Below are 17,003 nucleotides of genomic sequence, written 5' to 3'. Positions count from 1 at the left end.
CGTAGCAGCAGCTATAACCAGTCGATAGCTGAAAAATCTTTTCTCCTCTTTTTTAACTAAACAACCGTCTGCTCGCACTGTTACTATTAAATACCGAGTGCATGCGTTTTTCATTCCTGCCAGAACTGTATTACATTTCAAAGCCTCTGTTCCAGAAAATGACTCTGCACCTTCTGACCAATCGGATTGAAGAACTCGACAACACAGTGGTATAAGTGTTATCTGATACACACTAATGCGTTGCGCTACCTTGCTGTAGAGCACATCGAGCCAGTAATCGGCCACTTTGGCGACCGAGGCGTAGACTTCCTCCAGAGTGGTGCCTTTGAGGAAAGCCTCGAACACGGACGACTGGAAGATCTTAATGAGCTGGAGCTCTCCTCTCCTCTTTATCTCGAACCCCTTCAGCTCAGCCAGAGAGCCGTCCTCGTTAAATACAGCGTATCTGACAGCAAACACACACAAACAAATCAGACTGTACACAGACAAATAGGAAGTCTTAGCTAATGTGCCATTATTGGTAACGACAGGTTTTCATTATTGTGCTCGTTCTCATTACGGTACTGTTTCTATAGAAACGCATATAAACGTTAAACCTGTTTGTGAAAAGCTTCAGGGATTTGTGCTTTTCTTTGTATATCATATGTATAACAGCAACCTGGAGGTTTACATAACTAAAAATCAACACATAGCATAAGTAACCTATTAAACCTTTTTTGACCACACCGATACACCGTGTCGTCAAAAGTATTGGGACACAACCGATTTTCCAGCTATACGTGGTTCTTCCCAAATCTTTCATCACAAAATTGGAGGCACGTGATTGTGGAGGACGTTTTTGGATGTGTTATTAGAATACCCAAACCTGTTTTAGTATGACGATGCTCCTGGTCTGAAGCGGAAGATCTCCTGCTATAGAGCTCTAACCCTATTGATCACCTTTGGGTTGAATTTTGTTTACACGGACTGCACCCTAGGACTTTTCACCTCACCTACATGAGTAGCTTACTTCAGGAACACCCTTGTAGTTGAATGAATCTCCACAAGCACAATCCAAAATCTAGAACATCTTCCCAGAAGATATTAGAACACTAAATAAGGACTGAATGTGGAACGGGATGTTCAGAAAGTAGATCTTTGGAGAGATAGATTGGGTAAACAAAGTAGCTTAGTGGTTAAGGCAATGGACCTTATATAAAATATGTATGTGTGTGTGTGTGTGTGTGTGTGTGTATATATATATATATATATATATATATATATATATATATATATATATATATATATATATATATATATATTATATATATCCATACACACACACACACACACACACACACACACACATCATAACCTGTACATATGTACATGTAAATATTTTATACTGCTACCAATGCACCTCTGGTTAAATGCTAACTGTATTTCATTGCCTTCTACACTAACATGTGCACTGACAATAAAGTTCAATCTAATACTTCAGCCCATGATTTAACTCGAACATGTTTTTATGTGAAAAAGCACAAAGCTTTATTTAAGAACGTTATTTATAGGTCTACACAGGGTTCACTACAGGTTTCAAGTAACCGACTAAACAGAAACCTGTACCTTAATATTATTATCTCACCTCTTTTTTAGCTTCTTTCCCTCCTCTTTAGATGCAGGAAGGATCATGGCCAGGTACGGTCCGTCCACCTCGAAGAAGATGCTGTTCTCCGGCCTCGTCTCGTACGTGAGCGAGGCCGGGTCCACCAACTCCTGGTACTGATCATTGGTAAAGCCTTCCTGTAGACAATACACGATTGAAGCAATATATTATCATCACTAAGCTATAAGATGTACCTAACAGCATAACTATAGGAATTGGAAGACTGACTGCACCCCAGGCCTCCTGACTAAACCTACATCAGCACCTGACCTGTGGCTGGTCTCAGCAAACTCCAAAATCTAGTGGAACATCCTCCCAGAAACGTGGAGGTTACTATAACAGTAAATGGGAACTAAACGTGGAATGGGATACTCAAAAAGCACATACCAAATCTTATGGTCCATATATTGTGTATGTAGTTATATCTATCTCTTTCTATATATATATATATATATATATATATATATATATATATATATATATATATATATATATATATATACACACACATACACACAAACTGTAGTGATATATTAATAAATAAACCTGCCTTGACCATGATGTTCAACATGGCCCCAGGGTAACTTATAGTCACTTTGGGCTTCTTCTCATTGGTGGACTTGATGACAAAGTTCTCAGGGAAGGAGTTTGGCAGGACACACCAGATACCATCAGTATCCAATTCCAAGGGCCTCCTATACCAACAAACACGTATGCAAATTAAAGTTTAGTAACTCACACATGGCTTCTAGATACATTTTTTATATAATTGAGCTTTGGTGGGAATATTAATAAAGAGAGAGATAGAGAGATATTATATTTTTTATATATATATATATATATACAGGGAGTGCAGAATTATTAGGCAAATGAGTATTTTGACCACATCATCCTCGTTATGCATGTTGTCTTACTCCAAGCTGTATAGGCTGGAAAGCCTACTACCAATTAAGCATATTAGGTGATGTGCATCTCTGTAATGAGAAGGGTGTGGTCTAATGACATCAACACCCTATATCAGGTGTGCATAATTATTAGGCAACTTCCTTTCCTTTGGCAAAATGGGTCAAAAGAAGGACTTGACAGGCTCAGAAAAGTCAAAAATAGTGAGATATATTGCAGAGGATGCAGCAGTCTTAAAATAGCCAAGCTTCTGAGCGTGATCATCGAACAATCAAGCGTTTCATTCAAAATAGTCAACAGGGTCGCAAGAAGCGTGTGGAAAAACCAAGGCGCAAAATAACTGCCCGTGAACTGAGAAAAGTCAAGCGTGCAGCTGCCAAGATGCCACTTGCCACCAGTTTGGCCATATTTCAGAGCTGCAACATCACTGGGTGCCCAAAAGCACAAGGTGTGCAATACTCAGAGACATGGCCAAGGTAAGAAAGGCAGAAAGTCGACCACCACTGAACAAGACACACAAGCTGAAAGCGTCAAGACTGGGCCAAGAAATATCTCAAGACTGATTTTCTAAGGTTTTATGGACTGATGAAATGAGAGTGAGTCTTGATGGGCCAGATGGATGGGCCCGTGGCTGGATTGGTAAAGGGCAGAGAGCTCCAGTCCGACTCAGGCGCCAGCAAGGTGGAGGTGGAGTACTGGTTTGGGCTGGTATCATCAAAGATGAGCTTGTGGGGCCTTTTCGGGTTGAGGATGGAGTCAAGCTGAACTCCCAGTCCTACTGCCAGTTTCTGGAAGACACCTTCTTCAAGCAGTGGTACAGGAAGAAGTCTGCATCCTTCAAGAAAAACATGATTTTCATGCAGGACAATGCTCCATCACACACGTCCAAGTACTCCACAGCGTGGCTGGCAAGAAAGGGTATAAAGAAGAAAATCTAATGATATGGCCTCCTTGTTCACCTGATCTGAACCCCATTGAGAACCTGTGGTCCATCATCAAATGTGCGATTTACAAGGAGGAAAACAGTACACCTCTCTGAACAGTGTCTGGGAGGCTGTGGTTGCTGCTGCACGCAATGTTGATGGTGAACAGATCAAAACACTGACAGAATCCATGGATGGCAGGCTTTTGAGTGTCCTTGCAAAGAAAGGTGGCTATATTGGTCACTGATTTGTTTTGTTTGGTTTTGAATGTCAGAAATGTATATTTGTGAATGTTGAGATGTTATATTGGTTTCACTGGTAAAATAAATAATTGAAATGGGTATGAATTTGTTTTTGTTAAGTTGCCTAATAATTATGCACAGTAATAGTCACCTGCACACACAGATATCCCCTAAAATAGCTAAAACTAAAACTACTTCCAAAAATATTCAGCTTTGATATTAATGAGTTTTTGTGTTCATTGAGAACATGGTTGTTGTTCAAATTAAATCCTCAAATAAAATTAATCCTCAAAATACAACTTGCCTAATAATTCTGCACTCCTGTATATGTATATATATATATATATATATATATATATATATATATATATATATATATATATATATATACACACACACACACACACACACACACACACACACACACACACACACACACACAGAGCGTCATTCTGCAGCATGTTGATATTTTTCAATGTTAAATATTTGAACTATTTATGCGATTTCATGCGATAGTTAAAAATGAACTAGCCAGGACACAAGGTTTAACAGGAATATGAAGATCTGAAGAGCTCAATGAACATGTGATTGACTGTGCAGCTCTGGAGTCAGGTGAAATAATGAGAAGCTTACCCAATCTGTTCGATCAGCTCTCTGGCCTGTGTGATTATGTTGGCTCCCGTGTGACAAACAATGCCGGCCATTTCCATGGAATACCATCTCGCTCTACAAAGCGCATGTAGATATGAACAAAGCAAAGACAAATCCAGCCATTAATACTCACAGACACCAGACATCATCCTTGTACTGTTTAAAATGTATTTAATACGGTTTCACTGATTAAGACTGAGCTAAGGCATATACAATATACAAAGTATTGGGACAGCTGACTTTTCCAGCTATACAATGTGGTATCAAAAAGTTTCGAGACTGTGTAACCTGTGCTATTCTGACCACGTGCGTTACCATGTCTTCGATTTCATCGTTTACAGCAAGTTGGAACAAACGTGAAATTCTGCGTGAAATCTGCCACTGAGATGTTTGACATAACGTACGTTTGGCATACGGCGATGCTGCAACGAGAGCGGAAAAACATCCTGATCTCTCGTCATCTTTCAGTGAAGACCCTCAACAAGCTCAACCCCCCGTATATGTCAAAACCATTCAGCAACTTGCGCATAACGATAGTCTGAGAACTTTCTAACTTCCGCACCCACCCTACTCAGAAGGTGCTGACTAAAGGGGAGTTGCAGGACACGTTCCAAAAGTGGCAGAGACTCTGGGGATGCTGTATTGCTCTGCAGGGGGACTATTTTAAATAGTGATCGTGTGTAAGTGTAGATAAATAAAGTATTTCTTGTAAACAGAGCCCGTCTCAAAACTTTTCGATACCGTCTCGTATATATACTCTCAATGTCTGAACAGTGATAACTTGTAGAACGTTCTGCGCACCCTTTTCTCATGACGTAACCGTAGAAGGAATTAAGGATGCATTTATGAGCGAGCTGCAGAGACTCGTATAGGATCTCCATGTTTTTACATCGCTTCACTTCGGCTGCGTCGCTGTTCTCCTGAGCCACAGACAACTTCTTCTTCCATACCTAATAAAAAATGGAATAAAATAAAAAGCGGAGAATATATCTTTAATAAATGAAAGGAACTGAACGTACAAAACAAATACAATAAATACGACTGTAAAACTTCCAATACGCTATGCCCTTCGACCATTTCTCAAGGTGGCCTACTTAAAATTATGTGAGCATTTGACGGTTAAGGGCCTTTCTCAAGGGCCCAGCTGTGGCAGATTGGTGGTGCTGGGATTTGAACTCACAACCTTCTGATCAGAAATTCAACATTTCAAAAACTGGACTACCAACTTTTCAGAATGAAGGGTTTGAATGTATTATATAATCCTCACAAAGTTACATTTCCACCATTTCTCGAGGTTGCCTTCTAAAACCATCTGAGCATATGGCGTTTAGGGGCCTCACTCAGGGGCCCAGCAGTCACAAATTGGCGGTGCTGCCAATGAACTCATGACCTACTGATCAGATGTCCCAGCTCGCCTAGTTCACACCTGCTATGAATATTAATGTGTACTCTATAAACAAACAGTCCTTCAGTGTTGTTCAGCACCTTATGCAGTCCTTTAAACTCGTAGCGTCGATCTCGGAACGCTCGCACCGTGTCGACGTAAAAGGAATTCTCTCTCTGGCATATTGTGGTGACTCTTTCTTCCAGCCTCGTCAAGTGCACCTTCTTGTAGGCCCTCCGACAGTAGTCTGGGGAAGAACACATACAAATCACCCAAACAAATAGTGCATTGTGGCATCACCAGGTATTACAATGGTAATATTTATAGTTCTATCACACACCCTGATGCCACCCTGAACCACATATATTTTGAGCTTCTTTTGTATTGATTAACATCACAATAAAACAAAGTATTGTGTAGATGCATTGTGTAAATCAAATGGTAACAATTGTAAAATAAATAAATAAAATGAACTAATAAATAGTTAGAAAAGCTACACGGGGTAAATATTTATGCAAGGCATTGCTCCTTTGTGGTTACAGTGGCATTCCAGTGAAACTGACCTCCCAGACGCTTCTTTTCATGTCGAGCCTGTTCCTCTCGGTTCAGCTCATGGAAGGCACGAGGCTTCCGTTAGGGAACAGAGGTGGGAATTTTTCAGACTCCAGCTGCTGCTGAATGCGGTGGAACTCACTACGATTAGCTGGCACTGAGCACGAAAAAAAAAAAAAAAGATTTTAGAGGTCTTATAATGTGTGCGTGTGTGTGTGTGTGTGTGTGTGTGTGTGTGTGTGTGTGTGTGTGTGTGTGTGTGTGTGTGTGTGCGCGTGTGTGTGCCATGTATAGCATAAACAATTTCTACAAAATGATATTTAGAATTATAAATCATAAAATTAAAAATTATAGATATTACACACATTTTAGAATGTATGTAATAAGGTATTGAACATTAAAATTTTTATCAACAATTTGTATTTCAAAGTTCTAAAACTAACCTCTTTTTGATGAAAAAAAAAATAAAAATCTTACCCATAGGTTTTTCTAATGATAATATTACAATAAACGATAAAGTATAATTATAATAATTATAGATTGAACATTAAAAAATTAAAATATTATTTCTTATTTCAAACTCGAATTTGGCAACATATTTTGTTTTAATCCAAGAAGAAGAAGAAGAAAAAAAAAGATGTGTGCGCTATTTGGACCTGACTGCATATTTTTATATAAATTACAATCCAAATCCAAATGAGGCCGTCAATGTCTTACTGTTTTATATATTTGAGAGAAAGCAGTTGAATACAACATGTCACTCACTGATTTCTCCTCTCCATCGCCAGGACATCCTCCTCTGGCAGGTAGCTCCAGGTTTATTAAAATCACACGCAGCACAGGTCGCCTCGTCCACCATGGCAGACGGCTGAATAACAACCAAAACAAGGAAAGGTTTATAAAAGAAAAGAAAAAAGAAAAAGAAAGTCACCTCATTAGGTAAATGAAAGGACATTTGCTTTCAAATGTTCTGTATAGTCTGCCCATCATGACTGACCTGCAATCTGTTGGTAAGGATGATGTTGGGGTACATGGCCCCTACGTCCAGATGATAAATGAGAGGACACTCAATCCTGTTCGGCACTTCTTTCAAAGAAATGAGCTTCTTCTTGATCTCATCACAAACCTGGGATGGAAAAAAAAAATAGTCATGTTAAAATCTATCTAATACACTACATGGACAAAAGTTTGTGGACCCCTGACTATAAGATGTGTGCTTTCTGAACATCCCAGTTTCTTTTATAATAACCTCCACCCTTCGGGGAAGATGTTCCACTAGATTTTGGAGTGTGCTTCTGGAGAGTCATTCAGATACAAGGGTGTCAGGTATTGATGTAGGTGTGATGAGGTCAGCTTTTTAATTCATTCGAGCTCTTTACAAGATTTTCCACTCTAACCCATGTACTGTATATCTTTATGGAGCTTGCTTTGTGCACAGGAGCATCGTCATGCTGGAACAGGTTTAATGGTAAATGTTATGCTACCACATCCACACAATTGTGCGCCTCCTACAATGTGATGATAATTTGAAGAAAGAACCACATATGGCTGGAAAAGTCAGGTGTCCCAATACTTTTGCAGCTCTGATACTATATATATTCACAAAAGTTTGTTTATTCTGACCTCATTAAAGTTAGTGACTTGGTCCAGTGGGATCTTCTCCTCCTCTTCGACGGCATGACGGAGGGTCCGCTCCACTCTCTGAAGCAAAACGTCAAATGCTGACGGATTCTGTAAACAAAAAATTTAAAGGTCTTGAACTTTTTTTTTTATTTCGGGGCTGTAGGTTCTGAAAGAGCGGCGCGTCTGTACCATTTTGAAGCGGCACGGGATGTCGCTACGGAACACTCCAGACTCAAGAGCCTCGACGTGGCCGCCCACATAGGTCTCCGAATCCAGGACATGGCCGTCGTCTGTGAGCTTATTGAACACCTGCTCCTGCTTGTTGGGGAACACGATGTTGCCGTGGAAAGCTTGCACCATCAACAACGCCTCGCACAGGGTCCCTGAACCTTTACGCAACACCTGAGACACAAAGTGCTGATTTAATATGTGTAATCGTGTCGGTTTTATGTGGAATTCAGACATGCAGAAATCGCGCACCTCGTCAGGCTCCATGGGAATGATGGTGCACAGGGCGAAGATGAAGGGATGAACGTATTTCATGTAGAGATAATAGGTGGCCACAGCGTCGGACACCGAGTAGGTGGCCAAAGTCTGAAGGAAAGCAAAAGGTACAGAGAAAATGAGGGAGAAAAAAGATGCACAGTAGAGCAGAATTATCATTTTAAGTTTTTATATTATGTAAAAATACATTCCTTTCCCTAGATCGATCTATCTGTCTGTTCACATACACATCTGTCTGTCTGCATACACATCTATCTATCTGTCTGTCTGTCTGTCTGCATACACATCTATCTATCTGTCTGTCTGTCTGTCTGTCTGTCTGTCTGTCTGTCTGTCTGTCTGTCTGTCTGTTCACATACAAACCTATCTATCCATCCATCCATCCATTTATACACGAGCTTTATATCTAACTTCATGCATATGTGAACCATTTTAATGTAAACACAATATATTCTTTTCTATTTATTACTTATTACACTGATATACTTCCCCATTCATGTAAGCACTACTTTCCACTTAATCTGAATATAAGAATGGGAAATGTTTTCCTGTCTTCAGACTGTACTGTTTGTATAATTCGTTTTTTTCCCTTTAATTTCTATTCTGTACCTAGAAGTTTCTGTCACAAAGACAGATTTCCTTTTGCGATGGCAATAAAACACTCATTCTGACATGATTTTAACAAATAGGAAAAAAAAACATGTCCTACTATAATTCCCACAAAAATGCAGCAATGAAAGTGTGATTATGGAGATAAATAAGTGTAACACAGTGAGGAAACGGTTCTGCGGTACCTGCGGCTCCTCGGTGGCCATGCGGCACATCTCCTCCGGGTCCAACTCCACAGGGTCATAACCCAGCTTGGCTTTCGCTGCTGCTTTCAGATTGTGGCTTCCGACAGGCAAGTAGCTGTCTCTCTTTACCCACCTGAGACAACCCCAGATATACAGTCGTTTTTCCAGAACGTTCAAAATCATCAAGTAAGAAATACCACAGGACATATAACTAGGGTTGCAAAATTCCAGGAATTTTTAAGACAGGAAACTTTCCATGGGAATTAACAAGAATATACAGGAATTAATAGGAACAAAATGGGAATATATTAAAAGTGCAGGTTTTCCTATAAGTGGGAACTTGAATGTGGTTGAAAAATAATCTTGCATGATCATCTTGGTTATAAGATTCAGATTTTATTTAAATTTCAGTTGTTTTCTAACCTGCACATTCATCAATCACCTGCACACTGCACACTTACAGCAGGGCTCTGAGGCCACGCCCCCTACACGCACTGTGCATTCCTCTAGAACATCTTGAATTCTATAAAATCTTGATCATTTCTTAAATTCTGCTCACAAAATAACGTAAAAAAAAAATATTCAGGTAAATGACATACATTTCGTTTACAAATTTTCCTTGTGCTGTGTTGAACTGTTGTGCGACAAAATTATACTAAATATCGAAGTAAAAAAATTTCATTTTTAAATCTGTATTAATTTGCATGCATGTCAGACCAAACAAAATGTTACTATTTATGATTGTATATGAAACGGTTTATATACATTTCTCCAAATTTCTAATTATTTCCCATACATTCCTGGTAAGTTTCCAAACTTGGAATAATCCATAAATTTCCCATGGAAAATTTCCAGAAATCTACTGCAAAATCCTCTCTGTCCCGAAGACTTTCCTGTGATAACAAACTTTGCGAAGGCCTGTGAGCGTTAATTCCCTGTGAATTCACCTTTTATTTCATGGAGCACCTGATGTCCATGTGAACAGATTGTTACTAGGAAACAGCAACGTATTATTCCAAAAGTCATTGATATAAACCTAGTCCATGTTACACATGGTATAAAAGTCCAATCTGGCTAATACAGCAAAAAAAATTATGTACATAACAATAATAATAATAATGCAAATATTCAGATTTTGGTTTGAGTAATATTTGTGTTTCTTTAAGAACAGTCATGTCTCTGACTCTTACCTGAGGCAGTCCATGTGAATAGACTGACTGGACTTGTACTCTCCCTGGCCGTCCTTCTGGAAACCGATCTCTTGATACATGTTGAGGTTGTGGTGAGCCGCACGCACCTCTACAAACGGCCTGATGGGAAACAATCAATCAATGAATTAATGGGATTTGGCAGATGCCCTTATCCAGAGAGACCGTAGCAGCTATGGAGTTGCTCAGTGGCCCAGGAGTGGTAGTTTGGTGTGGCTGGGATTTGAACTCACAACCTTCAGATCCAAAAGTCCAATGCCTTAATCACAATGTAATGTTGGTCAGCCACTGTCAGTTTTTTTTTTAACTGACGGTTTTTAAAAAGAAATACTGGATAAAAACAACAACAACAACAAAAAACAACACGTAAATTAGTACTGAATTCAATTACAAAAAATAAAACAGAAAATTCTAAATCAAATAAATGTGTATATTAATTACATTAATAAATATTGAGGGGAAAAAAAAAGACTTGCATGCAAACTGAAACAAAAAGTAACTGCAAATAAAATTTTTTAAAAATAAATAAAAAAACACAACAAACAGCATGTGGCATCAGTAATTCGCCTCTAGAGGCCGCTCTTGTACTGTATAATGACAGCAGACCTCCGTCGTGCCAGCAACCCGCAAAAACTATGGATTTTTGCCTCAACTATCAGCGAAACCAATAAATCGGTCGACCTCTAGTCAGTAATTTAATGTAGGATCATAGGGACATTTTGTAATCAGACAAAAATAACTAAAATAAACATCCCTAACAAAGTGTTTTGTGTGTTTAATACCACAATCAATTAATTTTGTGCTTCGGACTCACCAGTCAAAGAAGTCCCCGTTATAAGTGACAAAAATGTTGGGCTTGGTCTCATGGATGTGCTCGAACCATCTCTGGATTAGAGCAGCCTGCGAGAGACAATTCAAGTGTTTGTTAAGTCGACGAATACGGAAAAAGACGAGGAAAAGCTTTAATTGTATTCTGTCTCACTTACCTCATCGGGTTCGTTAAACACAGTGAACGGGCCCTCGTACTCCGGCTTAGGGGTGAACTCAAAATCCTCGATGTCCTCGGAGACGATCTCTCTGTTGGTAATGAGGAAACCCTGCACACGATCGGAAAGAGAGTGAGAGAGTGTGTGAGTGACAAGCAGACAGTGAGCTCATGTCCTACTACAATGTCTCGATGCCAGCATCATCGCTGACCTGCCCATCGATCATGTAGGAGATCATCATGATCTGGTCAGTTTCTGCATCTGGGAACTTTAGAGGGAGTTTGGTGGTTTCGATATCGAACGCCAAGACAACAGGATCCTGTAAAACAGACACACACGAAGGTGTAGAATTAGGTCCTGGCGAATTTCTATAGTAAAGTTAAACATCCTGTTATGACGATACTTACTGGTCTTTCCACGAGGTCATCACGACGCACAATCTCGGGGGGATAAACACTTCCTCTGTACCGCACATTATACCAGTGAGCCTGGAAGAGTACAGCTAAATTAATCAGAGGGTCTCACAGTGGTGCCAGCAGTACTTCACATCATGTTACATGTTTACTTACATAGTAATACACTTACTATGTCTCAATAGTAAATCTATCTATCTATACATCCATCCATCCATCCATATATCCATCCATCCATCCATCCAGGTTGCACTGTATATATATACATATACAAGTTGCCATTTGCAGGTTTGCAGATGCCTCGTATTTTATTTAAACAAATTTGAGGAAAAAATCAGTGAAAAACTATTTATTTATATATAATTATTAGCAGAAGCGTTGTACTTTTATTATCTAGTAAGTGACCAATAATTTGTGACTAATGTTTGATATGTAGATTGATTTCTCCTCAACACTACGGAGACCGAGGCGTGTCTTGCGAGTGACATAGAATATAAATTTACATGGCAGAGGTAGAGCTGCATCTTCCTGAACACAGAACAGAAAAAGAATGTCTGGTTTTGTCATCTTTTGCACTACAAAGGCTTGTTTGTGAAAGGGCCATGTGCAAGAAGTCAGAAGGCACTTATGGAAATTGAAGATTTACTATGTAATAGATCATTGGAGATCACCTACCACATGGATCTTGAGGTCGATGGACAGTCTAACGTGGTAGGGCACATCGTACTCCCTCATGTCCACAATGTTGTCCAGCTGGTCTGTCATTTTCTTAGACGTGCCGTCTTCTTCAGCCGACGTCACGCTTCCACCAACAAGGGCACTGCGCACACACACACACACACACAAACATGAAAAGCAAAAAATTAGCTTATAATTACCATAAACATTTTGTTATTACTGTACATCACTGCGACATAAAAGACGATGATTTATTAATAAAATTTGAATCACATTACAAACCACAATGTACAATATACACATTCTGCATTATATTTACATATTCCAGTGGACACTGGTGATGAAATTCTATATACAATGTCCTTTCAATTATCTAATAGTTTTTTTGTCTTTATACTTTTGGACATCTGAGTGTCCAGCCACATGCTCTGAATTATCACAATTCTCCATAATTTTTTGCCCATATACTATATATAATCATGATATATTATTTTAGTCCATTACAATCCCATTGCGATTTCAATATCACATCAGTGAAGGCAAATTTTTGAAGACTAATAACATCTGGATCTAATGAAGTGCAAAAGGCATATTTGTAAAAACTGAGCAGGAGATCACATCCAACCCTGCAGCACCTGGACAGCATGCTTGTGTAGGTGTCGTTGGAGGTCTCCCTCTCTCTGTTCTTCTTCACAGCAGGTGAGATCTCCCGCTTCACTTTGACCAGATCGTCCACGGTGTTAAAGGACAGTTTAATGTAGGTCCTCTTCAGTCCCACCAGGTGGTTATGCTGAAAAAAAGAAGAAGAAAAATCCATACACATGCTGTAAGACACATCTTTACTTACATGAAGAAAAAGAAAAGATAGAAAAACAAGAAAAAGAAGAGCAAAAGGAGGCAAGGAAAAAAAAAAGAACAAGAAAGAAAAAGAACAAAAGAAAGAATATCTGCTTACCAGGTCGAGATCCTCCTTGGAGACCGTCTCAAGCTTTGAGATCTTTCCTTGGAACTTCTTTGATAAAAAGGAAATGACTTCTCTCTCACAGTTCTGAAAGGAAAACCAGCAAGTCATCACACAAAGACACACACAGCATCTCACTCAAACACACACTGCAATCACATCCACACACACACACACACACACACTCTCTGTCTCTCCATCACATGTACACACACACACACACACACACACACACACACACACACACACACACACACACACACAGCATCTCACTCACACACACACACACACACACACACACACACACACTCTCTCTCTCTCCATCACATGTACACACACACACACACACACACACACACACACACACACACACACATCTCACTCACACACACTCAATAACATGTACACACACACACACACACACACACTCTCTCTCTCTCCATCACATGTACACACACACACACACACACACACACACACCATTTGATTAACCTGAGCATTATGACTACCTTTTTAGTCGCTATGTAGAAGTATGGCTTGTACGGCAGTGCAACCTGTTTATGAGAAACACACACACACACAGACAAACACACACACACACACACACTCTCAGTGTCACAGGTTGTAGGTGAGAGACTAAACCAATCAGCAGTGGCGTGTTTTACCTTAAACCTGCTGCCGTCCTCCTGAATAAAATAATAATCCACTGCACTTATCATCCGCTTATCATCATCCAGAATCTCTGTCTGAAGAAAATAAATAGATATATAGATAAAGAGAGAGAGAGAGAGAGAGAGAGAGAGAGAGAAGGAAAAGAGAGACTTACTTAAAGGTAACTCCTCATATACATACATTTTATATATACACAGTATGTAAAGTATTTAGGTATTAATGTTTACACAACGTTTATACACATACACACACCATATGGACAAATGTTTGTGGACACCTGATCATAAGATTCCATAATTTAGTCCCAATTTGCTCTTATAATAACCTCCACTCTTCTGATAAGATGTTCCACTAGATTTTGGAGTGTGCTTGTGGAGACTTGTGTGAGATTCATTCAGCTACAAGGGCATTAGTAAAGTCAGCTAGTGATGGAGGTCAGAAGGTGAGGAGGTTCTCCTGAGGTGCAGTCAGCTTTTAATTTCAACCCAAAGGTGTTCAATAGGGTTGAGGTCAGAGCTCTATAGCAGGAGATCTTCCACTCCAACCCATGTAAATAATATCATCATGGAGTTGCTGAAACAGTCATGTGTCACAATACTTTGTTTATATAGTGTGTATATATAAAATGTATATAACAAATGTAATAAATGTATAAAAGGAAAGATCAAGAAGAATCGATACCTGTTAATTTGAGGAGTAACGGCACACACATTTTACCTCTGCTTTTAAGACATGGTTCGGTACAATACCACGGTACAGTACCAAAAATACTTGTAAGGAAAGAAATTAAATCAAACATGAAGCAAGAGATGTGAGGAAAGAGAAAAGAACGCATATAAAAGATGAACGGGAATGAATGTAAGAAAAAAACGGCGAAACAGATGAAGGAAAGAATGTGGAAGAACAACAAATCTAAGGACTGTAAATTCGAACGAACGAATGAGTGAAAGGATAAAAAAAAGAGAGAGAGATGAAGGAGATCTTTCTAGAGTCACGTGTGTAGCCTGAGGACGCGTGTCCCTTACCGGATGCATGTTAATCAACCAGCCGGTTTTTTCTCCAGGCTCCTTCATGCGCTCGAAGCCGTAGCGGGCGTCCATTTCATCCGTGAACTGGCTGCGCTCGAGCCGCTTGACGGCGGACAAACTAGACCAGTCATCCCTACGTGCGAAAATATATAATAATAATTAATTATTACTCATTACAAAACAAGAGGTTCTGATCCACTCATTCGATTGGTCACCATTTTACATGTTCTTCTACATCAAATCAATAATCTGAGAGGAATCAGTCACTCGGATCCTGTTGACCATTAATGACCTTCTATTTATAGCAACAATAACAAGATACACTGCATTGTTTAGGTTTTGGATATAAAAAAAATATATCTATGGCCTGCCTGGCCCTATGTGAAAAAGTTATTGCCCCCTAAATCTAATAACTGGTTGAGCATTTGCGTTAACTGGCACGTCTTTCCATCGCTGTGGAGGAATTTTGTCCAAATCTTCTCTACAGAATCACTTTAATTCAAACAAGTTGGAGGGTTTTCAGGTCTGTTTATAGTCGTGTCACAGCATCTCAACCGGATTTACGTCCAGACTTTGACTAAGGTACTCCAAAACCTTAATTCTGTTTTATTTATTTATCAATTTTTTAAGCTATTTAGAGGTAGATTTGCTGAGTTCTAGTTTTATAGTCAGGTGTCCACAAACTTTTGTCCATATACTACACCTAGATACAGAAAATAGAACGGAGACGTCGCATTATAGCGTAATTTATTACGCTTTTATGAAAGGAAATTACACAATTCTCTCAATAAGTTCGATTTTTGACCAGGTTTTAGTTTTTATTCTCACTCAAACTCTTAGACCTGCAAAACTATTTATCCGTCATTTAAACCAAATCCACATGAAAAAATGGAGAATCGATTTGCGGTTCTGCTTTCTAACGGAAAATAAAGAATGGCGGTGAGGTCTAAAGCAGATTAAACCAGTTCTTTATTTGTCTTTTTGAAAACAAAAATTAAAGCAAAAATTGACGTGAGAAGAAGAAAAAAAAAAAAAAGAAGTCTGGCAATGTTTTATTCATTTTATAAGACGTATCAGTTTGCCAACTATATACTCATACTAAAAGTAGTACTTTTTATCCATTTAGTGTTACATCAACCCTACTGTACCGAAGTACAAGTGATATACTGTACGCTTTCTGTTGTATTTGTGTATACGCGTTGTTTAGACGATTTTATAATAAAATGCCAGCGTGTTACATGCATACAAATTCACCACCAATTATATACTCATACTACAAGTAGTACTTTTTATCCATTTAGTGTTACATCAATCTTAGTGATATGTGATTTGTGCATGCATACAGAGAGAGAGAGAGAGAGAGAGAGAGAGAGAGAGAGAGAGATTAGAGGGTAAATAACAAAAACGACATGTTTCTTGCATCAAGGTTGACCACCATTTATAATACATTTATATAATTGGATGTCAACTGGTACTTTTTATCCATTTAGTGTTACATCCATCCTGCTGTACCTATACAGTGGCACAGGTGATATATACATTTTTATGGAAACAGAGTATTGAAATCTTTAGAAGAAAATGACAACGTGTTACATGCACAAAGGTTTTACTACTAATGATTTACGACAACTAGTACTTTTTATCCATTTAGTGTTACGTCAATCCTACTGTACCCAAGTACAAGTGATATACTGTACGCTTTCTGTTGTATTTGTGTATACATGAAGTTTAAACGATTTTATAACAAAATGCCAGCGTGTTACATGCATACAAATTCACCACCAATTATATACTCATACTACAAGTAGTACTTTTTATCCATTTAGTGTTACATCA

General features: G+C 38.9%; 1 protein-coding gene across 1 annotated transcript in view; it reads right to left on the bottom strand.

The window, feature by feature from the left end:
- The window catches only part of pole (polymerase (DNA directed), epsilon), a 32,702-nt gene that overhangs the window by 15,170 nt on the left and 529 nt on the right, over positions 1–17,003 (bottom strand). Inside the window, 25 exon segments of the mRNA XM_046842154.1 lie at positions 250–445; positions 1,625–1,782; positions 2,196–2,340; positions 4,347–4,439; positions 5,166–5,314; positions 5,850–5,995; positions 6,312–6,377; positions 6,380–6,457; positions 7,066–7,168; positions 7,298–7,426; positions 7,924–8,031; positions 8,113–8,325; positions 8,404–8,517; positions 9,222–9,354; positions 10,412–10,531; positions 11,244–11,329; positions 11,416–11,526; positions 11,627–11,734; positions 11,823–11,903; positions 12,504–12,648; positions 13,142–13,296; positions 13,462–13,554; positions 13,977–14,021; positions 14,133–14,213; positions 15,165–15,300. Coding sequence (XP_046698110.1) covers positions 250–445; positions 1,625–1,782; positions 2,196–2,340; positions 4,347–4,439; positions 5,166–5,314; positions 5,850–5,995; positions 6,312–6,377; positions 6,380–6,457; positions 7,066–7,168; positions 7,298–7,426; positions 7,924–8,031; positions 8,113–8,325; positions 8,404–8,517; positions 9,222–9,354; positions 10,412–10,531; positions 11,244–11,329; positions 11,416–11,526; positions 11,627–11,734; positions 11,823–11,903; positions 12,504–12,648; positions 13,142–13,296; positions 13,462–13,554; positions 13,977–14,021; positions 14,133–14,213; positions 15,165–15,300 — 2,992 coding nt within the window.

This window comes from Silurus meridionalis, chromosome 27, assembly GCF_014805685.1.
Source record: "Silurus meridionalis isolate SWU-2019-XX chromosome 27, ASM1480568v1, whole genome shotgun sequence".
In the NCBI taxonomy this organism is placed as follows: domain Eukaryota; kingdom Metazoa; phylum Chordata; class Actinopteri; order Siluriformes; family Siluridae; genus Silurus; species Silurus meridionalis.
The sequence above is the reverse complement of the archived record's forward strand: the minus strand, read 5'-3'. Positions and strand labels throughout refer to the sequence as shown.